The sequence below is a fragment of the Halichoeres trimaculatus genome, unplaced genomic scaffold (genome assembly GCF_033239565.1).
Source record: "Halichoeres trimaculatus isolate MK-OKI-2021-1 unplaced genomic scaffold, fHalTri1.1 fHalTri1_scaffold_20, whole genome shotgun sequence".
Taxonomy (NCBI): Eukaryota; Metazoa; Chordata; class Actinopteri; order Labriformes; family Labridae; genus Halichoeres; species Halichoeres trimaculatus.
This window is the reverse complement of record NW_027437198.1, coordinates 6,018,632-6,044,555: the sequence shown is the minus strand read 5'-3', so window position 1 is coordinate 6,044,555 and position 25,924 is coordinate 6,018,632. Positions and strand designations below refer to the sequence as shown.

The 25,924-nt window shown below is 40.4% G+C and overlaps 2 protein-coding genes across 4 annotated transcripts in view; one reads left to right on the top strand and one right to left on the bottom strand.

The window, feature by feature from the left end:
• Positions 1–19,687, bottom strand: part of prkcab (protein kinase C, alpha, b) — a 197,043-nt gene extending 177,356 nt beyond the window's left edge. For both annotated transcript variants that reach the window (XM_074696466.1, XM_074696467.1), the window contains exons 1-2: positions 19,355–19,687; positions 19,069–19,100 (exon numbers count right to left, since the gene is read on the bottom strand). In XM_074696466.1, the coding sequence (XP_074552567.1) occupies positions 19,069–19,100; positions 19,355–19,521 (199 nt within the window). In that variant the 5' untranslated portion in view covers positions 19,522–19,687. The remainder of the gene's footprint in view (positions 1–19,068; positions 19,101–19,354) is intronic.
• Positions 19,688–21,251: 1,564 nt separating this feature from the next.
• Positions 21,252–25,924, top strand: part of LOC141809443 (axin-2-like) — a 211,143-nt gene continuing 206,470 nt past the window's right edge. For both annotated transcript variants that reach the window (XM_074696462.1, XM_074696460.1), the window contains exons 1-4: positions 21,252–21,325; positions 21,687–21,792; positions 21,986–22,176; positions 22,396–22,559. In XM_074696462.1, coding sequence (XP_074552563.1) covers positions 21,693–21,792; positions 21,986–22,176; positions 22,396–22,559 — 455 coding nt within the window. In that variant the 5' untranslated portion in view covers positions 21,252–21,325; positions 21,687–21,692. The remainder of the gene's footprint in view (positions 21,326–21,686; positions 21,793–21,985; positions 22,177–22,395; positions 22,560–25,924) is intronic.

Below are 25,924 nucleotides of genomic sequence, written 5' to 3'. Positions count from 1 at the left end.
ACACTTCAACCCTTAAAGTGATACTCAGGGATGGAACAAGTTGGGTCCTATCACAATGTTTAGGGCAGAAATTACCCCTACAGCAGTGTTTTTGTGCAGCAGAAGCCCAGAGCGCTCGCACCAAACACCCCCTCCCTGCTCCTCTGCCCGTTTCCTCTGCACTCAGATGGGGCCATATTTTACTAAACCAAAAACACAAATAAACGGACTCCCACCGAAAAAATCTGATATCAGTCTGCATTCACGCTTTATTTAGAGAATTTTCAGCGCATTACTTTCACACAAAAACACCGCTAAACAAGGCTCTAGTTCTCATCGTGTCTCTTGGTCCAAGCGGCGAGCGCCTCGTAGCCAGCTGTGGCTCTGCAGCGGAGGTTGCTTAGCGGTGCTTTTCTGTGTCTGTTGGGGTAACTGACCTCTTAACTTCTGTTGTGGCTATACTTCCGCTGTTTCGTGGCTTTTGCATGTTGTTGCTCTTACAAATAGTCCAACACCAACTGGCCACTGTGTAAAAGTTACACTGTTGCTGCAGCAAAAGCCTGGAAGGAATCCTGGCAGAACACTGCTGATCCTGTTATTGTGTAGATTTGTAAGATTATTCAATATTAATTCACCTGACAATATAAACGGACAGCGCTTTGACCACTCAGTTTTACTCTATTATGGCACAGACGTTTGGGGCAGAGCGCTTCCTTTGGTTTTTGTTTTCCTTTTGGTTCTTTTGAAACTCGGCTCCACCAAGTAGGCCCGTTAGGTGTTGGAATATTAATCCCTCGTTATAAAATAAATTCATGTTTCTGCAGTTGTGCAACAATTATTATTAACCTCATTGTTTCAGATGTCTGTGCTGCACTACATTTGCAAAATTTGGCTCAAAGAGTTGACACATGTAGCTCAGTCCATCTGATGAAAATGAATGTCTTGAGTACAGGATGTTATCAGGGATATCAAAAGGATTGCATCTCTAAAATCTCCTTCTCTCTCAATCCGTGCACCACCTTGACAGGATCTTTTTTGAATGGGCTGACCATTTTCCAAGAGAGCAGATTAGTCCAGAAGTGGTCCTTTTATACATGTTGATCTGTTATCCAGAACAAAACCTGCTCCAGAGCAGCTTAGTCCAGCATAAGTTACCATGGTGATTCATCTTGGTATGGAGTGAACCAGCATCATAGAACAGGAAATCCAGGATTAAGCCAGAAGTTACCTTGATAAGAGAAAATCCAGCTTCAAAGGACAGGCCTCTGTTTTTTTATTAGTATCAGCAAATAAAAAAATTCAACCCTAAATAAAATATCACTTCTGAAAAACCAACCATGCAGACTGATTCATGAGGCATTTAATGAGAAGTTCGGTTAAATGTTGGAATTATCTAATTTTTTATAACTCATTGTTTTTTCTACAAAGGGGGTGACTACAGAGAAGATAAAAACACCCACAATGAGCAGGAGAATAAAAAACAATCACAAAAGAGCCACAAGGCTTAGATCTGCTGTCTTAGATAACCAAAGCAAGATTTAATGAATAGTATTTAATGAAACACATCCAGGTCATCTTGACACACAGAGCAGAGTGGAGCAGGAGGACCCTTCAGATCTGAACGCTGTCACTGGAGGGCAGCTTCGCTGTGTCTCTGCCGGCCTGTTGTGTAAGATGTTTATTGTTCGGTGACCCCCCCCATCAGGAGTGGCACAGCTCTCCCTCTCATGTTCCAACACCTCCACAACTCTGAGCCTTGATTTGTTAATGAGGTCTACGGCTCCAGCCTGAGCAGAGAAAGTGATTGGTTTACACCTACGCTTGCCATTAGGGCTCAGTGACGGTCTCGTTGGAGGCATGTGTCAGCCCGAGTCATGCCAACTGACACATACATGATGTCGCCCACAGGGGTTTGCAAATGTCCCCCGGGTGTGGCAGAGCGGCCCACACACGACGCCCTCGCCTGAGCACAAGATAAAGATCTCATCATTACTGCCTGACGAGAAGTAAATAGGCGCTGGGTTGGAATGAGAGTAGGCAAATTGGCTGTGTTTGGTATGCAAATGTATTTAAAACACTACAAGCTGGGCTGGGGACAGTTATGGAGATGTCACCATGGAAGCAACGAGAGGATATCAGAGGAAGCACAAACAGCATGGAGATAAAACACAGCGATGGCAGGGACAGAAAACAAAAAGGGGTGAAACGAAATTTCATGAATTAAAAAACGGGGAAATAAAATTCAAAGATGCATCAAATAAATTCTAGAAAAAAAGAAGCACGGGGCCCAAATTTCAGAGTCTGAATGTGGTTACCAAGCACAAAATGAAATTTAAAAAAAACAAAACAAAAAAAAAAAACAACTCCCAGTGAGTTTTTGCAAGGTTCGGCAATTGTCACATCAGTCTGGATCTTTTTCTCACACGCTGTCTCCTGCCGCATCAGGGCAAAGAAAGCTACTATTCGTTAGGAGATCATACAGCCGTCTTAACTTAACAAACTCTAGGTAATGTTAGTTACATTTAGGGATGGATACCGAATTGGGTACTTTTATAGGAACCAGTCAAAAGTACTGGGTAACGTAAAATCAAAAGGTACCATGTTAAGGTACCTAAATGCATTCTTGTGACTGTGAAGGAACAGATGAGTAGGTGATTTTCCATACTGGACATGAACACAGCATTGCAAGGTTATATATTGAAGAATAAATATAACTAATTGAAAAAAATGAGTTTTTAACATTAAACAAATGTATATTTTTTACCACATACACACAAAAAAACCCTCAAAACTGGTACCGTTGAGTACTGATACCGATTGCCAGGTACTAGGCATCGGTATCATATCGTTTCAAATGTGAAAGGTGCCCATCCCTAGTTATGTTTGATCAAAAGTACAGCAAGGCAGTATCGAGTTGCCAGTTTCAGCGTATTAGCCCTGCTCCAACATGTCTAATGAATCAGAGTTTGAGAAAACGCTAACTGTCAGTCATCTTCCTTTTCATCAGCTGATGCTCAGGTGGGCTAAATCAAAAGTACTCGCACTAAACTATTAGCTCCATCCTGTAAAGTGCTGGTGTTTTTTAACAGGGAGGTTGTTCGTTTGAAGAAGTTCAGTTTAAATCTGAGGGGCTGAACAGGAGAAGATTTCACTTTATCATTCTTTTTTTCAGATCCGATTTATTTAGCCTGCCCTTTTTTGTGGAATAGCTTTTATGGATGGCAAATCCTGGGCTATTTATTGTACTGTAACAAATAGATATACTGTTATCCTAATTTTATTCCTAATTCTATGTCAGTCTGACATTAAAATCAACTATTTGAAGAAGTGGTGAAACGACAAGCATCTTGGACAAAAAAAAAAAAAAAAATACATATATATATATATATATATATATATATATATATATATTTTTTTTTTTTTTTTCTTAAATGTGAATCTTTTTTGTGGTATTGTGAACAAATTTTATTTCGTATCGTGAGTATTTTGTATCTCGAGCCCTACATCGTATTGCATACGTATCGTTCATAGACTGTCTATAGAGTGGACAGTGTGGCTCTGCCATTTACCATTATACGGTTTTGAAGCCAAAATACCTCTGTCACAGGCGCCGCCATTGGTAGCCATTGTGCAGCCAGAGTCTGCGCTGAGGAGACTGTGAGGGACTCAGAGATAATCTGAGTGGAGCCAGGTGACAAAAATAATATATTCTTTTTTCTTTCGGGAGTCTAATCTCTTCTTGACTCAACCACCCGACATATTTTACAATCCCAGAAAAAAATACACAAGAACATCAGCTGTCAATCATTGTTAAACATGACATAAAGCCTCGTTTTAAACCTCTATCAACTAATGAAAATGAAACTTTTCAGAAAAAAAGAGGACCTGAATTCAAGGCAGCCAAATGATATCTTCAAATCACCACAAAAATCAGACGCGAGAAACATTTCTACGAGGTGTATTCATTTTTTTAAGTTTGACCACAGCTCATCTGGAATGACTGGGGAGATGGATTTTTGGGCCTATACTGCAGTCAGCCACCAGGGGGAGCAGTTTTTGTGGCGACCTCACTTCAAGCCGAGCAAGATGACATCCATTTCTTTTTGAAGACTTTGTTACACCCAAAACAGAGACATTAAAATAGTTTTTGACTTCCTCTTCAACAAAAAATTGGAGACCCTGTATTTTCTGAAACTAAAACTTGTATGCAAATAAAGTTATCCAATCAAGTGTGTTGTGGAGGCATGGTTTCCAGAACCAAAGAGCCTTTGCTGTGATTTCTCCTTCATATTCCTCTTACTGATCAAACCACATGAGTGCTGGGGTTGTGGGTGGAAACATACAATCATGTCCAAGGATCAATCAAATGAGGCATGATTTCAAGCTCTAGACAAACAGCCAATTGGATTGGTCCAGCAGCCCCATGCCAAGACCCAATCACAGCCCTGCTTCCCATCGTACAGAAGCTCTCCCTCTGCTGTGATACTGCTTAATTAAATCAGAGAAAAGACAGATGCATCCAGTACTCAATTCAACAGTTTTAGTTCACCCTCGCTGCTTTTATGGTGTTGTTTACAGCCACAGCAGGTCGATGATTTCAGAGAGAAAAGCCTGAAAACAACACAACAGTCTGCTCCGCAACAAATAATGAGAGCAGAGAGACACATTCAGCGACTGGACGGAGAACACAGCAGAGAATTTTGTGACTACAGAGTCAAATAATTTACAGAGTGAACAGAGATGCTTCAAAATCAATGAAATGTCTGATTCAGATATGAAGCATCACTACAGCCCAGTCTAACAGAACACCACTCAGCTGAAACTCAGTCTGTTAACGATCAGTCACCACCTTGACACAATGTCCACCTCTGTTTTCACCCTGCTCTCCATCATCAGCTCTGAGTAGTCACACTGTTTGCTTTATCCCAGCCAAATCTCTGCAGCGAGAAGCCAGAATGTGTAAAGGCCTCTTTGACTTCATCATCGCTCTCAGGCCTCACACTTCCACGCGTACGACTGCAAATCCTTACTTCATCTTGTAGGTCCAAATTCCCCTTTCTTTCCTACACTCGTAATGCTGTTTAAACCTTTTTATTTTCCTCTCACACTCCCAGCTGCTTATACCCCAACCCTCGTTTCCCCCGAGTCCAGACGTAGAGCTCCCCTCCCCGCGATGACTTCTCAACTCTCCAGATGGCACAGTCATTTCCACAGATGCTCCGTTTCAAAGGCTACGACGGACGAGGGAGGCAGAGGGGGAGAGCAGAGCATCCACCATGAGGGTGGGAAATCATCCAATGCTCCCACAGCTCCCGCTACGCTGAGATGATCAGATGTTTGGAAAAAGAGAATTTGAGAGTTTAATCTGTGACATTTGGGAAGGTTTTCAAGCTGCAAATTACTCAATCAACTTACCTTTACGGGTTAAATTTGAAGCGATTTTTGAATGCCCCATAAGTCTTTTTTGTATTACTAAGCAAAAAACTTAAATTGTTTTGAGTTTTCATTTTGAAAAGGCTGATTTAAATGAAATGCCAGTCTTATCACACTTGGGCTTATTTATTAACACATAGTTGGTTTGGCTTCTGGTCAGGCACTCTTCGGCATTAATAAGCACTTAAAAAAAATCCCCATTTGTTCCCCCACTGGTGTGTTAGAAAACTTTTATTTTAGCTGTGTTAATTTCATTGACAAAGACTGAGAAAAAAATTGGTCGAACAACATTTTTCATGGATGAAAACTAAAAACCTAAAAAAAAAAATCAGACATGATGACAGAGACTGTTACAAAATAAAACTGATCATGAGGATGAGTACAAACCTTTATTATTACACACTGCATGGTGCAAAAATAAGAAAATAAAAAGTAAGAAGAACAAGGTTGGCGCTAAAAAAGTGCGAAATAACAAAAACAAAGCGTTATAGTCTGACATGACCACATGTGACAAACTGTGAAACTTTTTCATCAAGATGAGCGGCGGGATGCAGCAGGTAGGGCAAGGTGTAAAAGAAAATACAGTGTTACCTGCAAACCATTGTCCAAGTTTATAAATTGTGTATGTTAATAACATAACTTTATATTATTGAAACAATAGTATGATGCAACACTACATGACTTAACAGGTTAATCTGTGTCTATAGCCCCTTAGCAGCAGCAGCTACACAGGAGGAAACTGAGATGAGTTTACATTATATTTGACTAAATTATTTTAATATTTTGTCAGAAAAAATGGATACAGATAGGTTTTTTAAATGAAATGATTTTTTGGGTCTAAAACTGGATGAAGACTTAGGCCCCGTTTACACAACAACGTTTCATCTGAAAAATAAAACTTAGTGAAAAAATATCTGCAACTATAGAGAAACTCCGAGGGGACTGAAAACGCTGTAGTAAGCATGCCAGGTCTGTAGTCGGCACTGTAACTGTCTTGTCGAGAAGCCGCTTTAGGGAGAGCTCCACCGAAGTAGACTTGAAGTAGACCTTCAGCTCCACGGGAGGTTTCTGTTAGAGGTAGACCGATATATCGGCCTGCCGATATATCGGGCCGATATTTGGACATTTGTCTCTATCGGCCATCGGCCGTATTTTCTTTTAAAAAGCCGATTTTTGATCCGTTGTATAAAATGACGCAATTTTTGATCAGGCACAAAAAAGATGAGCACCTCAAACTTGTGGAACCACTTGGATACATTACATATTTTTGTTCAAATTATATTCATAAGTTTAAATTTATTTTTTGACATTTTAAGAAGAGTGTGAATGTTTACTACTGCTTGTTACATTGTGTGTTTACTCAGACAAAATATTTCATTGTTTTGAAAGCTGATTAAATGTTCAGAGGACTGGACACGACTTGTTGTAACAGATTTCTTTTAGTTGCTCAGAAATTGCTGCGTTTTACAAAAATGTGATAAATATATATTTATTTAACAATCGGCCTGAATATCAAATTGGAAAAATCGGCTATGCATATCGGCATCGGCTGCCCAAATTTGGAAAGCATTGGCATCGGCATCGGCCCCCAAAAAAACCATATCGGTCGACCTCTAGTTTCCATCCGCTCTGAGCTCGCCTTAGGACACCTGTGTGATCCTTTGACAGGTGAACCGCCCCAGTTATACTAGACTGGAACAACCGTGAGTCAAGACATGTCAGATACTAGACTGTCTGTCCCAGATGTAGGAGAGTCAGTGGCTGAGTGGTTAGAGAGTAGGACACAGACGCACAGTGATCCATGTTTTACTTTCGGCGTGGGTTGGATCCCACCAGTGGTAACTATTTGAAATAATCTGATTTTCTTTCTTCTGTCACCCTCAAAGTACAGTCAACATATAACAGAATAAAGGCACAAATTGTCTTATGATATAAAAGGTGACAACAGCCACAATTTTCCATAGAAATACCTTCCTTTTACCAGCAGTCCGTTCTGATCATGAAGATAATGTAAAGGTGATTCCACATGGTGACATAACTTCGTGTCTTCCCCTTATTTAAATATAGGGCACTGTATCACGTACACATCTCATCTGACAGCTGAATCATCTCTAATAAAAAGAAATCTCATCTATACATGTCTTTTTCTGCTGAAAACATCACCACATGAAGTATATAGGCCTATATATATGAACAGCTTTAATTTAATCAAGACCAATCTCCTCTGGGCCACAGCAGTGTGAGGAGATTCAGAGTGAGAAGAAAAAGGGTCATCAAACTCAGCAGAAACAGTCAGCGTTGATTTAACACATAAGCATGATATTCTTGAACCAGCAGCATCTCCAGCTTTAATTTTTGCCACCGTGTTACCCTTTTATGTGAATTTCACTTTGTAGTCATCATACGACCATGAGGAGTTTTTTCTCCACTGAGGGAAACGTCTCCGCTCTCGGTTTCGACATGATTTGGTCATTTCGACAATCGACACGTCGGGGCTTTTTATCTACCACGGACGTGCGCTTAGCCGCAGCTTGGATCAGCCTGGCTTGAATAAGTGTCTCTGAAAATCAACTGAGCCTCGTTAGTGAAACGAGTTGCAGCTAAGATTAAAGTGGCAGCTTATTCAAGCCACGCTTACCGGCCATAGCCCGGCCTATTGTAGCCAGCTTCGTGGAATACCCCCCAGGCCTGTGGTCAGTGCTGTAACTGTCTTGTCCAGAAGCAGCTTTTGGGAGATCTCCACCAAAGTAGAGTTGAGCCGATCGTCTGGTGTATTGGGGATTGCCAAGTTCAAGAGTGGAGCAACAGATGCTCATTTTGTATGAAGACAGTCAGCAGATTCAGCAGATCGAGCAGTACAAGCACAACACGGTAGTTTGCGAAGATTGTAACAACGGTACTGTTGTCCTGTTGTATGCGTGAGGCGTGAAGCAGAGTGTAACGTCATTGTTTCCACTGAAAACGCCAGCTTACTGTTTACACTGCAACGGTGTCGGCCGCGTTTCAGAAAAATGTTTTCAAAAGTTTGTGTTTTAGGTCAGCTAAAACGCAGTTTCCGTGTAAACATGAGGCTGAAATGCAACAAAACTTTTGCGTTTCACCCTAAAACTGTTTTTGTGTAAACAGCCCCTAAGGCTCCCTGCTCCTTAACCCTTCTCTGACTGGCCAGCTCTGCGGAGGCCTAATGGGGGCAGGTCTATGGGTAGTCCTTGGTTTTTGAGGCCTGTTCCTCAAATATGCCATGGACTGGTTAAGAGATCCTTATCATCACAGCAAGTCTCATGACGATCTTAAAAAGATCTCATCTGCTATTTTTAAGAATGGACCATTTTGAGCACCAGTGTTGTGCGTGAACAAGTAAATGTGAGGGCTTTAATTGAACGCACTCATATTTTCATGAAAGGTGAACTGAACTACTACAGGGACGTGAGCAAAGTTCAGCACAGTTCAACTGCAACAGAAGTCAGACCTACTACTACTACAGCTCTCGGTGCACTCAGCATGGCTCATTCTACTGACAGTTTACACAATTCTGCCTGTGAATGCTATGATAGCATACAGGGACTCATTTGTTTTGGGAATCAGCTCAGGGATATGGATTGAAGCATGGATGGCTTTACTGAAAAAGAGAACTTGTACCAAAAAAAAAAAAATTGACGTGAACTATTCTTTTTTTTTTTTTTTGGATCATGAACTAAGTTCAAAATTTGAAAAAAATAGCTTTGAATGTGAACTAGTTCATTTAAATTGTTGTGAAATTGAGCAGTTTATAAAACAGATTCCAGGATTTCCACAACATTTGAATATGTAACAGTTTGAAAACCAGCTCACGTTCAGTATAAACATCCGGCATTGTTACTTTATATTGACGTTTACTATATGAAATGAAAAATACCTCTTCTTTAATGAAAAAGAGTTGAATAAATGTGTCAATTACAATCAATAGAGAAGGTGCAAAGTTCAGCTTTCAGTTGAAGTAGAAAACAATACAACACAGCAGCAAAGCACCATGCGGTCCATGGAAAAGAGGGTCTTTGATCAGTGACCACTGAACTGCTTCCTCTCATCCGTGGGGAACAAACCACTGGGACAACATCAGTGACTTGTACACATCCAGCACTGTACCATGGGATTTAATTAATGAAGCTTTTAATGAACACTGTGTGAGAGATGTTTTTAATTTCATTCAAGCATATTCGTTAAACTTCTAATGAGCCAAACTGTTTTATCACTGCTACATCTGAATCAAAGGGAAGTAATTAATGACACTCTACAGTTGAGATAACAGTGAGTATGACTCAAAGTATAATTATACCATCAATTTCTGTAATTCCTGTGCCTCTGTCATAAACAGACAGAATAAGAAAGAGGGGATGGAAAATAAGAGATGCAGTGTAAGAGAAAGAATAGAGGTGGATGGATTCCATGTGCAGCGTATGTTATTGAGAGTGTAGGATATAACCCAGCATGTCCATATGACAGGATGTCACACTGTGGCAGATTCTCCACAGTAGATCACATCACTGCCATACAAAAAACATGTCTCTGCTCCAGCAAGAGAGCATCAAACCCAACACACAACACACTATGTTAGAGTGTGTGCTGCTTCCTGTCTGTAACAAGGTTTGCACTAAAGAGAGCAGCATCGTGTGGAGTTCATGGAAGCAGAAAACAGAGCAGGTTATTGTGTGTTCAATGACGCCATGTCATTCATTACAATACCAGGAAGCGCTGGGTTATTATGTGATTCATTCATTTCATTCTGCAAACATGCAACCTACATCCCCCAACCAAGGAGAGCCCCACACAGCCGCCTTTACCTTCTATAATAGAAAAGGTAAACTAGTCACCGAGCTTGGAGCAGCAGGGGCTCGGTCTTCCACCCACACACAGATCCTTTAGTAATAAAGATGTTTCCACAGCCATGATGCTACACTCTGCTTGCTGTTGTGCAGCAGTGGTGGATAACCACAGGAGAATAAAAAGCAGAGAAAGGTGCTGGCTTTTCGATGCACAGCAGGGAGCTCTGGATGGCCCTTTATCTGCCCACGCCTGGAAACCATAAACTAAAAGCAGCCAAGTAGAGAAACGGATAACGATGAATGATCACAGGAGTCACGTTTTAGCACTTTTCTAATGATTTGAAGCCAAATTTTCCTCAAGTGAGCCGTACCAAACACTTTGCAGGATTTTCCCTTCAAGCAACAAATATATTACAATGACTGTTAGTGTCACAGAGGCCTGAGAGTTTGACGTCCTGACTTAAGAAGCATTTTTCAAGAGACTTAAAGCTGGCACACATTACAGAATTCTTTAAACCTTTTCACATTCAGAGAGCACATGCTTGATGATAACAAAAGACAGATCGCACAAGATCCTTCCCTTCTGATCTTGTAGTGTTGGTCTGCACTCCAAGGACACCACACACGGATTCACAGATTCTTCAGCAGAGCTTCAGCTTCTCCATGCTCAATATTCCAAACCTCACATAGGGAAACATGACTTCAGTGTAAACAAACATGCCAGACGAACGGGAAAAAGCAAAGATGGTTGTTTTTCAGCCTCTAAAATTGAAAAAAAAAAAAAAAAAAAAAAAAAAAACATACAAAAAAGATTATGAAAAAAGTTATTTTGGCCAAATTTCAGTATGTAGTAGTCAGCATGCGGAAACTTGTAAAATCTGCAGTATGATAAAAATTCCTGGATGTCCTACTGATTCAGAAAAAATTCTCAGTATGCAATGGACCAGTCTACCTGGCTTACTATTTCCCGCAATGCACGGCGCTAATGCTGTTTGTCTATGCAGGTGCCAGGTTTTGGTGAATTACCGCCATCTACTGGAATGAGTCGGCATTATAACTACAATACAACAACACTCAAGCCCCGTTTCCACCACCCAGTCCAGTTCAGATCAGTACGGTTTGGAACGTGTTGGCACAGTTAAGCTTGGTCATTTTTGTGTTTCCAGAGCTGACCATGCCCCCTTGTGGTAGGCAGCGTGTAAGCTGGAAGCCGACAGCCGCATGTGGTGTGACGCCATAGCAGCGCGACACAGTGTACCGTGCTAATAAATTCAACAAAGAAGAAAACCATGACACAGTAAACAAAGCATTTCATTCTCTGTGATTGGCATGCAGCTCTTTGATACAAAGTTCAATCAAGCTTTGTTTCAGAGAAGACTGTGTGCCGCCAGGAGAAATGCAGCCGCTGTCGCAGGGTAAGTGACGATTCTTTCAACCAATCAAGAGTCTGCAGTGTTCTGGCTCCACAAAAAGTGGGACGGCTCGTCTCTGTTATTTGGGGATCTGTCCCAGGATAAGTCAGTGGAAACGCCACAAAATGCATGCCGTACCGAGACAAACCGAACAAGACTGCTTGGTGGAAACGCGGCTTAATATTACACTGTAAAATGTGATTTTGTTATTCTAGCACATTATTCTATGTCAATACGACAACGATTTTAGACTGTCTGAGCCAAAGAATATGGTTTATTGTCTGCCTTTCATGTTAAGGAACAGGTGTCTGTGCCTCATGGCACAAACTTGGCTTTTGAACCCCATGATACACACTATGAAATAAATTTATACCGTCAAACAACAACCTGAAGAAGTTAAGGTAACTCACAAATATAAGTTGAATTTAAAAAAATGAAAGGTTAACATAACTGAAGCCTTTAGTTAAGTTGAAATAGATTAATTGTTTAAAAAAACTACCTCCAAAAGTTAACTAACAACTCTAAATCAACCAAACTAAGACAAGGGTTGATACAAGACATCTTATTTTAATCAAGATAACTTCTGTTGCTATTAAAATGACAAAATGTATTTTTTGACCTGACATAAAATGCTGAGGCAGCCCTCTATATCATATTTCTACATTGAAACAAGTTGCATTTAACAGTGTAAACGATTTGTGAGATAGAAGAGAAAGGAGGCGACAGAAACGCAAGTGAATCTTGTTTCTTCCAGTTGTACAAGAGGTGTTTACTTCGACAATTATTCATTAAAGCCCACATAAACCACTAATTCATTTTTTAAACCATACATGGATTATATGGAAGTGGTTTCTCCATCAGCAGTGAAAATAAAAATTCTCTGAAGATTTATTTCCAGTAAACAATATAACTTTTATATGAAGATTCTACTATGATATGATTAATAAATTAACTAAAATTCCAAGATCTACCCAAAGTTTCTTTTGTACATTTATCATAAATAATAGAATAAAATAGAATTAAAAAAAAAAAAAAATCCACCTTCTGTGGCTTCATTTTCCCAAGCTGAAAACCAGAGTAATATTCCACAAAACAGACCCAACAGGACCATCATGATACATACTACTTGCAAAAGCAGTATGCAGTATGCAGTTCCTACTATGTACTACATTAAGGGATGCACGATAGTGGATTTTTGGCGATATCCGATATGCCGATATATCGAAACCCCTTTTGGCTGATACCGATACCGATACCGATAATCACAAGTTTGTTTGTTTTTTTCACTGTAAAGAAAGCTAAGTCTATCCTGTACTGGAATTTATAGGTTACTCTAATTGTGACAGTCTTATTTGTTTAAGAAACACACATAAAACAAAACAAAAAACATTTGATTTTACCATAAATAAGAAATGTATTATTCTTTCAAACTCAAGACATTCAGTATTGAAATACAGAAAAATAATTTCTTTAGATCACATGAACTTTAAATGTTCAATGCATTTTTAAACATAACCAAGTTGCATTTGATTATTTTAGAGCTACTGTAACAACCTGGTGACAGACACAGAGCTCTGCAGTGCAAATAAATGAAGTGCTACATTTTATTTAAGGAGCTTGTTTTTCAGATGGTAAATAATAATAATCCTAACTGAATAGCACCTTATCGGCTGTGCCTATCAGCAGAAATTTTCATATCTGCCGATACCAATAAACGTGTTTTTAAGCTTTTATCAGCCGATACCGATATTGTGCCGATAATATCGTGCATCCCTAACTACATTCACACGTTGTATGTAGTATGTAGTAGGCGGTTTGGAAAACAGCCCTAAAATTTAACACTTATCCAAAATTAACCAAGTTTGCCTCACATAGAGAATAAATCCCTTATTTAGGGTCTCTTAATAAAACATATTTGAACTAGAGTCTCTCTGCACCATCACTTCTTTAATCCCATGTAAATCCAATGTCACATCAAATGTGTCCACAACATCACCAATGATTACAAAGTCAAATATAAAGACAGAGACACTGTGTTCATCTCTTCCTTTTGGAGTTAAACCAACATGACTCTCTTGAAAAAGCAATGCATTTCTTATGCACTGAGGGACTCTGCTTCAGTGGAGGAGCATGCATAAGACAGACAACTTTCATGACGTATTCATGCTCAGCCCAGGCTTGCAAACACTCATGCAAATGGAGATCAGCTTCTGCACACATGCACATTTGTTTAATCCAAAATCGTGGTTTAAGGAAGACATGGAAAAAGAGGACAGGAATTGTTATCTCTTGTACACAGTTCAAGCAAAGCACCACATGTCCTGTTACATTTTCATCTCTTGTGATCAAATGTCCCATGCAGAAACTGACACTGATGTTCAAGCCCTGCAAACCGACCTCACTTCGAAGCTTAGTCACGGTAATCTTGTCACAGGCATTGCATTTTAGTTCTGTAAATTTAATCTCCCCCCGATCCGATATTTCCTCTTCTGTGTGAGATCATGTTATTTGTTTCCATGCCTGAGCTCCTTGCTGGCAATCTAACCTCACCTCGACCTCAGTAATCCCTTCTTATGACTCTTCCTGTTTTCATCTTTGTCTCCCTCACTCCTCACCCTTTCACTTGCCTCTCCCCTCCCATGTAAGCTGCATCAGTGTCAGATGTCTGGAGAGAAATGTTACACTGGCAAAGACAGAGGCAACTTCATAGTGTTGATTTCAACAGGGCAAACAAGGCAGGCAGACCCAGCTTAACACAGTCACTAAAGCTCAGATAGATTCAAGAAGCTGTTAATGATTCATCAAAAGTATGAGTATGACACAAATGTGCTGTGACCACCTGTGAGCTATCCAGCCTCAGCAGCCTCAATGAGTTTGTTAAGACCTAAACATGATAAGATAACTCCTTAAGTCTTGTTGGTCCCAGTGAGCAGCCTGTCTCAAACCATACCTCCTGAGAAGCACAGAGCGCCTTCTCCACAAACGACCCCGGTTCCCTGACATTTTTCTTCAGCGAGTTTCATTCTTCAGTGACTTTCCTGGGCACTTAATTTGTTTCAATTACCTTCAACAGAGACTTTAATCAGGTTTGTTTCCCCTTCTTGGCCTCTTTGCAGGGTTTCCTGCATCTGTTTCATTCTGTTCGATGGCAGTGGTGCTTTACCAGCTGGGGGAGGTAATAACTGTCTTCCCAACTCTATTACTCCACCAGAAAAGTCTAAATTATCTTTGACATTTCTTCATTTTATTGCTATGTTTAGAGATTCATCTTTCCAAAATGATGTTCCTTAAGAGATCATTTCAATCAGTACGATTAGGAGATAAAAATGACAAACTCATCTAGAGTACAATAAAATTGCAAGAAACAAAGAAAGAAAGGGAGATGTCATTTTTAACTCTTCCTTTAACAGGCTATGGATATCCTCATATGTCCGACTCCTGCAACATCGATGATGATACAGATGACAAATGTTTGCTTCCACCTTTGAACAGAATAGTTGGCAGATTCTGAATAATGAACCCTTTAATCCTGCATAACTGAGCTACAACACGCCTCCAGAGGCAGAAAACTCAGACCTGGCGTCATCTCAGCCCAACACACCGAGTGCTCCTGATGGGCCAGAGTTATGTTTGGTGAGTCAACAGATGTTATAGATAGTAGGGATAGACCAATTATCAGGGCCGATATTTGGCATTTTGGGGCACATTGGAATCAGCCTTTTTTTAAATCTCTAAATGTTAGAGTTTGTATTGTTCAAAGTTTTCTACACCAATACTTTCACTTTGACTGCAAATGAATATCGGCTTCAAATATCGGTTATCGGTCTCCTTGCCTAAAAATCAGTATCGGTATCGGCCCGCAAAAATTCATATCGGTCTGTCTCTAATATATAGTACAGATATTTCCTCTGAACTACCAGCCGAGGGTTCCAGCCATGTCCAGTGCTTTGTAGGGATGCACAATGATACTGGTGCATCATCGTTATCAACCTATATTGGCTCAAAAATGAAATATCAGCTATCAGCCAACACGCCCATATCGATAGATCAAATAGATAAAATAATGTGCTTCAGCACACTTGATTAAATGCCCAACCTTTGTGCCATGAGCTGAAGCTGCTAATGTTTTTTTTAATATATTTTTTCATTGTTTGTACCTCTCTGTTACACAGTGTTTGCAGCTCAAAGAATTGTACAGTGTAGAAAAAGCTCACCTACTTATTTAAGTCCCAATCAGCGACTGAAGCTCATTTTGCACTTTCTATGTTTTTGTTTTCACAGTGCTTTTTGAGAAGTCACATATTTGGCTCCTGGTTTAAGTTAAGTTTGAGTTTAAGCAGCAGTATATAATAGAGGAAGACTGATATATCGGCCAGCCGATATATCGGGCCGATATTTGTACATTTGTCTCTATCTGCCATCGGCCGTATTTTCTTTTAAAAAGCCGATTTTTGATCCGTTGTATAAAATGACGCAATTTTTGATCAGGCACAAAAAAGATGAGCACCTCAAACTTGTGGAACCACTTGGATACATTACATACTTTTGTTCAAATTAGATTAATAAGTTTAAATTTCTTTTTTGACATTTTAAGAAGAGTGTGAATGTTTACTACTGCTTGTTACATTGTGTGTTTACTCAGACAAAATATGTCATTGTTTTGAAAGCTGAATAAATGTTCAGAGGACTGGACACGACTTGTTGTAATAGATTTCTTTTAGTTGCTCAGAAATTGCTGCGTTTCACAAAAATGTGACAAATATATATTTATTTAACAATCGGCCTGAATATCAAATTGGAAAAATCGGCTATGCATATCGGCATCGGCTTCCCAAATTTGGAAAGCATCGGCATCAGCATCGGCCCCCAAAAAACCCATATCGGTCGACCTCTAGTATATAAGGTACATGTAGCTGACTCATTTAGGCACATTTACCATCAAAGAGCAAACGATTTTATTGAATCTGAGTTTAACAGTTGCACTCCTCACCAAAGACTGTAAAAAAGAAAAAGTGGACGTCCGCTTGCCTGGCTCGAAGTGAGGTCTCCACAAAAACTGTGCCCCCTAGTGGCTGGCTGCAGTATAGGTTAAAAAACGAGTCTTTCCAGCCATTTAAGATGGGCTGTGGTCAAACTACATATACATAAAAAAAAATGTATACTCCTCGTAGAAATGTTTCTCATGTCTGATTTCACAAAAGTTTCGTTTTCATTAGTTATAAAAGGTTAAAAACAAGGCTTAACGTTATGTTTAACGATGATTGACAGCTGCCATTCTCATGTATTTTTTTCGGGGACTGTAAAATATGTCAGGAGGCAAAGTCAAGAAGTGATTAGACTCTCGAAAGGAAAAAAATAAAACATTTTGTCACCCAGCTCCACTCAGATTCTCCCAGAATCCCTCATTGTCTCTACTTCGCAGACTCTGGCTGCACAACTGCTGCCAATGGCTGCTCCTGTGACGGTGGAATTTTGGCTTCAAAACCACACAATGATAAATGGTGGAGCCACACTGTCCACTCTATATACAGTCTATGGTTCTCACATGTTTCCTGTAAACAGAGGTTATGTTTACTAACTATATGCCAACTGTGAAATTGGCCAAATTTAAGTATTTTTCTTATTTTGCACAATGAATTAATAATACATAAGAAATGTGATGAGAATATGCACCAAAATACTGTACACTACTTCCAAAAAAATATCCGTATCAGAATCTGTATCGATATTTATAATTGGCTGAATGAGTTGTAAATATTGGCATATCGGATATCTGCAAAAAAAAATCCAATATCATGCATCCCTAGTGCTGTGTCCCGAATCGTGTGCTTCTGTAAGTACACTGATATGAAATGCACAGTGTACACTCTGTACTTGCTGGAATAGTGTACAAATCTTGCAGGGTGGTGTCATCCCAAATCAAACTCTGCAGCTTCGTACTGCTCAGAAACTAGGATCGCATTCACAACTGTTCACAAGTGTTTTTCTGCTTTTCATTCATCACATCATCGATCGTTGTTCCATCAATTCCCGCCACTTCCTCTACGTAGCCCATATGGCGACCACCGAGAGTGAGAAGTGTTTACTGTTCCTCACTCAACTTTTTGATCTTTTTGAGTGCGCAAGCTGAGAAATCAAAGTGTTTTTACATACTGTCAGATGAACATACTTAATCATTCAAAACAGTAAGTCTCAAACCCTAACTCATAAGGAGCCTGAGCTGGACACTATCAGGCCTCAGGTGTTGGCCTACAAGGGACCTGTGCCAGAAACCTCTCCACCCTAAAGCCCTGGCCAACACAGAGTCTGTGCCACAGCCTCTCTGGCTTCAAGCCCCTGCATCCCAGGAACCCTTACCAGACCCTCTCCAGCCTCATATCACAGACTACAAGGAACTTGTGATCGATCCTTTCCAGTTTGAAGCACTGACTGGGACTCTGTCCTTGACCCTTTCCAGCCTGGAGCCTACCAGGAGCCACCATAGTACCCAAACTATGATACTTTGCAGTGGGAGCGGGTTAGCAGAGGTTAAAATGCGGCGAAATATGGTTCTGCTGCAGCCAAGTGTGATCCAAGCCACACACACCACCTTGTGTATGAAGACTTTTTTCAGTATCCTTAAAATATGGAGTCTTTCAGTTCTGCAGAAGGCTTCAGTGAGTCCATGCAAGAAGAGCCCACAACCCAGGAAGCTCAGCCTGCCTGTCTAGTTGGACCTTGGAGCTTCCCTTCTAGCTTGAGCTTGAACAGGCCACAGGATGACAAGATCACTTAGCGTCAGCTAAAAACACAGCAGTCAATATGCAAAAAGTCCAGGCTTCCCAGCGAGCAAGTGAGCCTCTACCTTCAATTCAATCTCCATCGCCTCAGTCAAACCATACTGATCAATCTGGAAACGGCTTCTGAAGATCTCTGCTCAAACTCCAGTTATGTGTCAATATTTCCTGGTACAGCAGTGGCAAATTAAGTCGTAAATGTCAAAGGTTCTGGACATAGAAAAGCAGCTGCCTCAAAGGTGTCAAAAGATTTGATGGCTGTATTTGAAGTAATGCAGGTATGATGCCTGATGGAGATTTGTACAGAGCTGAGTGATAACCAACACGCACACTGATGCATAAAGTAATCTATTCCCTTGAGCTTGCATTTCAAAGCACACTTAAAATGTATCATTTCTTGATTGCAGAACCACATGTTCAAAAAGAAACGCAAAGGTTTTCTGCTTCCAGCTTGCAGGGTGTGTACTGAGCAATAAAATGAAACTTTAAAGCATGAAAGCATCCTGTTTGAGCTTGAATTCACATTTTTATGATGATGCTCCTCAACTTTTTTTCAGCTTTAAGTGTGAAACAGAGGTTTGTCCTAATGAGATGTGTTGAGCCCGGCTATAGCAATTTTATGCTTCTGCTACAAACAAAATAGACAAACACAAGGAAGGTTCTTACCTTGGCATTGAAATCCTTGTTTCCCAAATCCCCTGTAATAATAATAATAATAAAAAAAGCTGTTATACATAAAATTGTTTAATTCTCCCACAGAAATATAAATTTATAATTTTTTATCTAGAGTTTGAAAAGGTCAATTAAAGCCAAACAAAAGCTGCAAGTTTGGGTTCACCCTTCAGAAAGTACATTCAGTGGAAAGAGGGTAATTTATCCACCACACGTGTGCAATTAAGCTGATGAAAGTGACAGGCTGTCAAAGAGACAAGTGTGCATATGGAATACTTACCATATGAAGTCTGTACAGTGGCTGCAGAACGTGGGCTGCTTAAAAAACCTCGCAGTAAATTTGTGGTTTTTCACTTCATGCACGTTTTTCTGCCGCAAAGCACCTTTGCGGGCGAATCGATTCCCGACCCCAGCTGAGTCATTATAATGTAAAAGGTGGTCAGCCATAGTGTGGGGGAAAACAAAACAAAAAAGCACACAGCCAAAACTTCCGTTTGTCCGATATGTGAACGCTGTTCGTCTCCTCTCTGTTCCTGGTAAGTGCTGGCTGTTGGTGCTGGGGTAGCTCCTGTCACAGCGCACGCCTCCCCTCTGCCTGAACTGCAGCTGAGCGCTTCTTTTTCATTTGCAGTGACGTCATGAAGCCTGCCTTCACGTGCTGTGGGAATATTCACTCCAGTTTTGGTTCACGTTTACAACAAGTAAAACTCCTGTAAGAGGTAATTAAATACGAGACCCGATGAAGATGTCTTGCTTTTACTACTTGGACGTCAGAGTAGCACAGTGGTGATGTCTGAAGGGCACAGGTAATGTCCAAGTCTCCAATGTCTAACATTTATTTCTTGTCATATTTAGGCTACCCTATGTGTGACTCAAGTTCAACCAAAATGAACTGATACTGAAATACATCTGATGAATTGCGCACTGGAACGCCGCCAACATGCAGCCATAAACAACAAATTGTAAAAGACAAAACGCCCAGAGATAGTTTAAGCAATTATTGACTTACTTATGTGTGATTCTAGCAAGAAAACTCCATGTCGGATAGTCCCCCCTGTGCTCTCTTTCCCCTAATTGTTTGTATTACCCGAAGGATCTGACAACAGGGACGAGTTTGCGCAATTACGCATAACGCATAACGCACATGCAGCATTCATCATACCGATGAATCCAGAGCTCCAGCACAGTGGAACAATATTTATCATAGATGCTAAAAGATAAGCCCTATTTTGGGGAGATTTTCCTTACTTTTTAAGTTTTGACTGTGCCACACCGTGCAGCTGTAGCATGACTGCGCGCATAATGATTAACACAATACTATTGTTTTTTTTTTTTTTCCACAGTATTTACAGGGGCTAAAACATTGCAAATGAGCCCACAGTACACTGTCCAATCCAATAAGTTTGTTTTGCCAGTAGCTCACCTTAGTCAAAATCAAAAGCCAGACTGGAGGAAACTGGAAAAAACCGCAGAACTTTGTAGTTACTTAATGTCATTACTGCAAATTGCTCTGTGGATTGGGCCTTAGTCTGGGTTAATTCTAAACAATAAGTGGTGCTTTCTGTGGCTGTAGTCAATTTTTAATGAACTCGCCCCTGGAAGCAGCCACTTGGATTTTGACGCCTGATTTTTAAAAATATAGCCTACTGTTTATGAGCTTTGGTGAAGTAGGTTGTTACTCTCTGAAGAGACTCAATTTATATGATCTGATCTAATATTGTATAATGAAGCAAGGGGATGATTGCATGCTGCACAAAGTTATGGTGTTGGGCGCCATCGTGTGGTACTTTGACGACATCACAGCTTCGAGGCTTAGAGGACCACACCAACTATCGATTAGAGTACTGAAAAGCCAAAAAGCTAGAGGATTTGATAATATATTTTTTAATCTTAGGTTTTCAACCAGAAAATTTTAAATATAATAGGCTATAGAGATTAAAAATCGCAATAATAAAGTGTGATAAGAAACTGGATATGTTTTTCCTAGCGCTGATGCAGTTATAACCGTACTGGCGCTAATAAATACACATTTGGTATAGCAAATCCAAATACTATCCACGTCAAAAACAAACAAACAAACAACAACAACAAAAAAAAACTGCACAGTCCAGTCCGAAGGGGAAGTGAAGACAGGGAAGTATATCGTTGTCATGACAACAAGAGAAGCTGCGTCGCTACGGAAAGCGGAAATGGCGTAGGATCAGGACGTTGAAGTTTTGAACCACTTTGAGCGGCGAAATCACTGTTAAAGGTAACTCGCATTTTAGTATTATTAAAAATATCTCTGAATTACATTCTCTTGATAATGTATCGATAGTTTCTTTCCTTAAATTTGTTAGAGACAGCGCCCATCCGCGGCGCCTCACTCCTCAGCTTTAGCACTTTTGCTAATGTGTGTGGCGCTAGCATCTGTGTCAGCTCCTGTACTCATGTTATGGTAACATAACGTGACACTGTATTACTCTGCACACAGCTAACTCTGCCCACTTTCTAGTTTTAACTCATCTGCTGTGTAACGTTTCACGCACACTTGTTGCAGCTCGCTAACAATGGGAGCAACTATCAATAGAGGAAGCCACATCATAACAACAGTAATGTCTCCATCATTTTAGGTGACCATGAGCAATCAGGAGGACTCATGGGAAAGGTTGGACTCTGAGTTTGACCATTGCCTTTTGGACATGAAGCCTTATGTCCTCAAGCATCCCAGAAAGTCAGGTGAGATGTCATCATAGATCTAATCACGCCACAGTTTACACACCACTAATATAGTTATTAGTACAGTACTGAAGTGTAGTTTTGTATTAAGCTTGTCATTTATCACACAACACAAAATAATGTGGTTTGAAACCCCAAACTCAATTATTTACTAACCTATTTCCTTTGCCTCTCACTCTTCCACTGACAACAGAGCGCCAGCAATGTGCGATATGGATAAAGAAGCTGTGTGACCCTGCTGCATGCGGTTCAGGTCTGTTAGGCCGTAAGAACCGCAATGTGTACGCCCGTTTGCTCCTGAACATGCTTAAAAGAGGGGTCTTGGAGTTACCTTTCAACAGCAAACCAGAGCCAGGGTGCTTGAAGCCACTACCTACTTACATGGTGAGGGGATTTATCTCACTGTCACACTATACACCTTCAAAGTCAATTTCTTAGAGTAAAATTAACTTGTCATAGAAAAACCTTCACTGAGAAAATACCCAATAAGAGGCTGAAGTTAATTAAAAGAGAACTTTGTGATTGGATGTAGTGCAATTACAACTTTTTCAGTATCACTACAACATATTGCATATGTCTTGTCTTTGAATTCTTCCTTTCTAGATTATCTACTATGATGTGCCACTGACTGGCCAGGCCGTGGAGCACAGCAACAGTGGTGTGCCTGAATGGGTGACAGGAGAGCTGGGTGGCTGTACTGGTGACGCTTTGACTGCTGGTCTGCCAAAGGACAGAAGTAGCTCTACACCTCTCACAGGTCATCACAGGTACTGTGCACTGTGTTTTTGATTGGTTAATAAATGGAGCTCAATTAGATTAGCATATTGCAAAAAAAAAAAAAAAAAAAAAAAAGAAAAGATCTCAGTTTTGAAGTGTGATCTGTGTTGATCCTGGGCCAATAACTCACTAAACGTTGCTTTTGCTGGTCTGATACTAATGTCCAATCATAGCAGGGAAGATCTGCACAATTTGTTTAAAACTCTTTGCACAGCTGGTCATGACTCAGTGCAAAGTGCAATGCCAGAAAGAAAAACAATGCAACAAAAGTATTCACCAGCTTCCACTTTTTAAGATGTTGTATTAACAAAATCCCCCTGACCTTTAGTCAACAGTAAGTCAATAGTTTAGTAAATGTTTTAAGTAGAGATGCAGCAATTTTTTTGTCATTGTTTTTTTTTTTTTTTTTCAGATATTTTTTTTTATTTTTAATTTTTTCTTCTTGGCTTCATTTTATTATCGCAGCACTTTTTTCCCTCCTGTCAAAGCTGTATTAAGTGGCCCTTCTTCATGAAATGCATCACATTTTACAAAGACACCCATCCTGCGTGGGACTCTTAACACTTAAAGAGTATTCCACCTTGAATGATCATCTCTGATGAATAGTCTGACTTAAAACCCTTTTGGTTCGATATTGAAGATGCTACACATGACGCAAAAGAGATGTATCCAAGCGTTCTGTTTTGAAGCTCTTTTATCAAACTGACTACACTGAACCTGACTGTGGAACTTGATACACACAGCTATCATGACTGATCGCCCCATCGTATTTGCACGGCAGCACTATCTTAAAAAGCCCAAAACATTGCTGAGTACTTGCATCAGTCTGCATGAGCTGTCCATTCCGACTTTTTCAAAGCGATGCACTTCAAAACAACATGAGAGGAGGATGAGGAACCTCTCGTATTCTCTCTAAACTCCTTTTCTACTCTTCACACTTTTCCCTGTCGTTGAACCTGAGGTCTAACTCCCACAGAGGGAAGAGGGAAGAAGAGAGTGAGGCTTGGTCGCTTGTTAGATTTTTCTCTTTTTTTCTTTTTGAAATGTTTCAACAGTTTAGTCAGGATGCTTAAAACTAGGGATGTGTGAGTACTGGTATCAGGTATCAGGCCAATACCAGCATTTTTTCCCAGGCATCTATACGAGCACCTGGGTACTCCAGCAGCTGATACCAGCAGCCGTTACTCTAGGCAAATAAATCTTACGTCAAGCAAGTCCTCCTCGCCAGTAGTTGGTGCTCCTTGCTGCGGTTTGACACCACGGCAAATGTGCATCAGGCCCTGTTCAGACCGTAGACTGTAAAAAATAAATGGATATCATCTTGCTCAGCTTGAAGTGAGGTCTCTACAAAAACTGCTCCCCCTGGTGGCTGGCTGCAGTACAGGTCAAAAATTGCAGCTCTCCGGTCATTCCAGATGTGCTGTGGTCAAACTTTAAAAGATTAATACACCCCGTAGAAATGTTCCTCACATTCAGTTGTTGTAGTGATTTGGGCTTTGTTGTATTCAGGTTCTCTGTTTTCTGAAAAGTTTTGTTTTCATTATTAAAAAGAGGTTAAAAGTTAGGTTTTATGTTACGCTTAACGATGATTGACAGCTGACGTTCTTGTGTATTTTTGGGGGGGATTGTAAAATATGTAAAATATGCTCTATGTCAGGAGTGGCGTTTTCTCCAAGACTGCAAGGGAAGCTCAGCTTCCCCTTAGATGTCCCCAAAAAAGTGGTGATATGTTCTGCTGTGTGTAACTTTCAGTGATAAAATCTGCGCTAGAATTCCTTCATCTTTTGTTCAGAATCAGCTACCTATCACAGGTAACTGGCTCGACCGCCTTCTCATTCATCCTCGCAGCGTCTCAGCGCTTTAACACAGTAGGACGCTGAGAGTCTTCTGACTTCAGCGGGGAAGCATAGAGTGGGTTGTTCCACTGTAGAAACTGGACGGTCATTGGATAAACGCTGGGCTTTGTCCCGCCCATTGAACGCTCAGCGTCTCTGGGGGTCAATGAGGCAGTGGGCTGGCCTGGACGCTGGGCTTCTGCATGATGATTGGATGATCTGTCTGGAGGTAAACACTTTCACCGGAGCATCTTCTGTAGAGAGGAGCTTTTCCTGTTTAAAGCGTCTCAAGTCTTACACCCGCAACACAGTGGGCCAAGGCCGTTTCAGCAGTCTAGCTCTGCTGGCCATTGAGAGAACACAGGTAAAATCCCTGGAAAAAAACTCCTGGCTGGTACGACAGGGTCACAGATCATTTCCTTGAAAAGGAACGAAGGGTAGAATTTACATTTAAATGAATTTATGATGTAGGCCAGAAAAAGTGAGCTTCCCCTCCCTGACTGACCAGCAGCAGCCCGCCACTGGTCCGGAGGTAGAGTCAAGAAGTGATTAGACTCTCGAAAGAAAAAAAAACAATTATTATTTTTCACCCCTGGCTCCACTCAGATTCTCCCAGAATCACTCATAGCCTCTACTGCGCAGACTCTGGTTGCACAACAGCTACCAATGGTGGCACCTGTGACGGAGGAATTTTGGCTCCAAACCGTACAATGGTAAATGGTGGAGCCACGCTGTCCACTCTATATGGTTCAATGATCCAGACAACATGAATGAACCAGGGAGAGTTAAGCAGTTTGACTTTTTTATCTTGCACTTCAAATTATTAAAAAACAAAATACGTAAACTCTGACAGTTGTTCGTTTTATTTTGCACTTTTGTTGAATTATTTGTTTTTTAAAAATTATGAACTCAGAGAGAGTTGTTTGTGTTTTATTTTGGACTTATTGTCAGAGTGACTGTGCTGTCTTTGATCAATGATCTGTCACTGTGATTTTAAATTTTATGCATCAAAAAAAGTAGTATTGGTTCTTGGTATTGGTGATTTCTCAAGAGGTAGTACAAGTACTGGTATCGGTCTGAAAAAACCTACCTACCTACCTACAAATAACATGTCTTTGTTTACGGGGTGTCCGTGAGGTCTTGAAAAGTATTAAAAGTTGATAAATCAGTTGTGGGAAAATTAAGGCTCTTAAAAGTATTAAAAGTCTTAATCGTAATGTTATGAGGTATTAAATTTTATTGGTATTCAAGCTTTGACTCCAAAAGTACCCATTAATATTTATTTTCCTCCTTGCAACTGTTACAAACTAACCCCTGACAGACAGCTCCATAAATAGGAAATAGTCCATCTCGTTCAAAAATGTTTTCAGGGTCTGAACCTTCAAAAATAACCACACCTGGTGGTGGTGAAATTTTCTTTTTTCAAATCAACTTTTTACTGGATACAACACGATGAGATGAGGTATTTATCAATACAGTTACATAGCGCTGATGTTTGAGACGTGACAACAAGCAAAGTT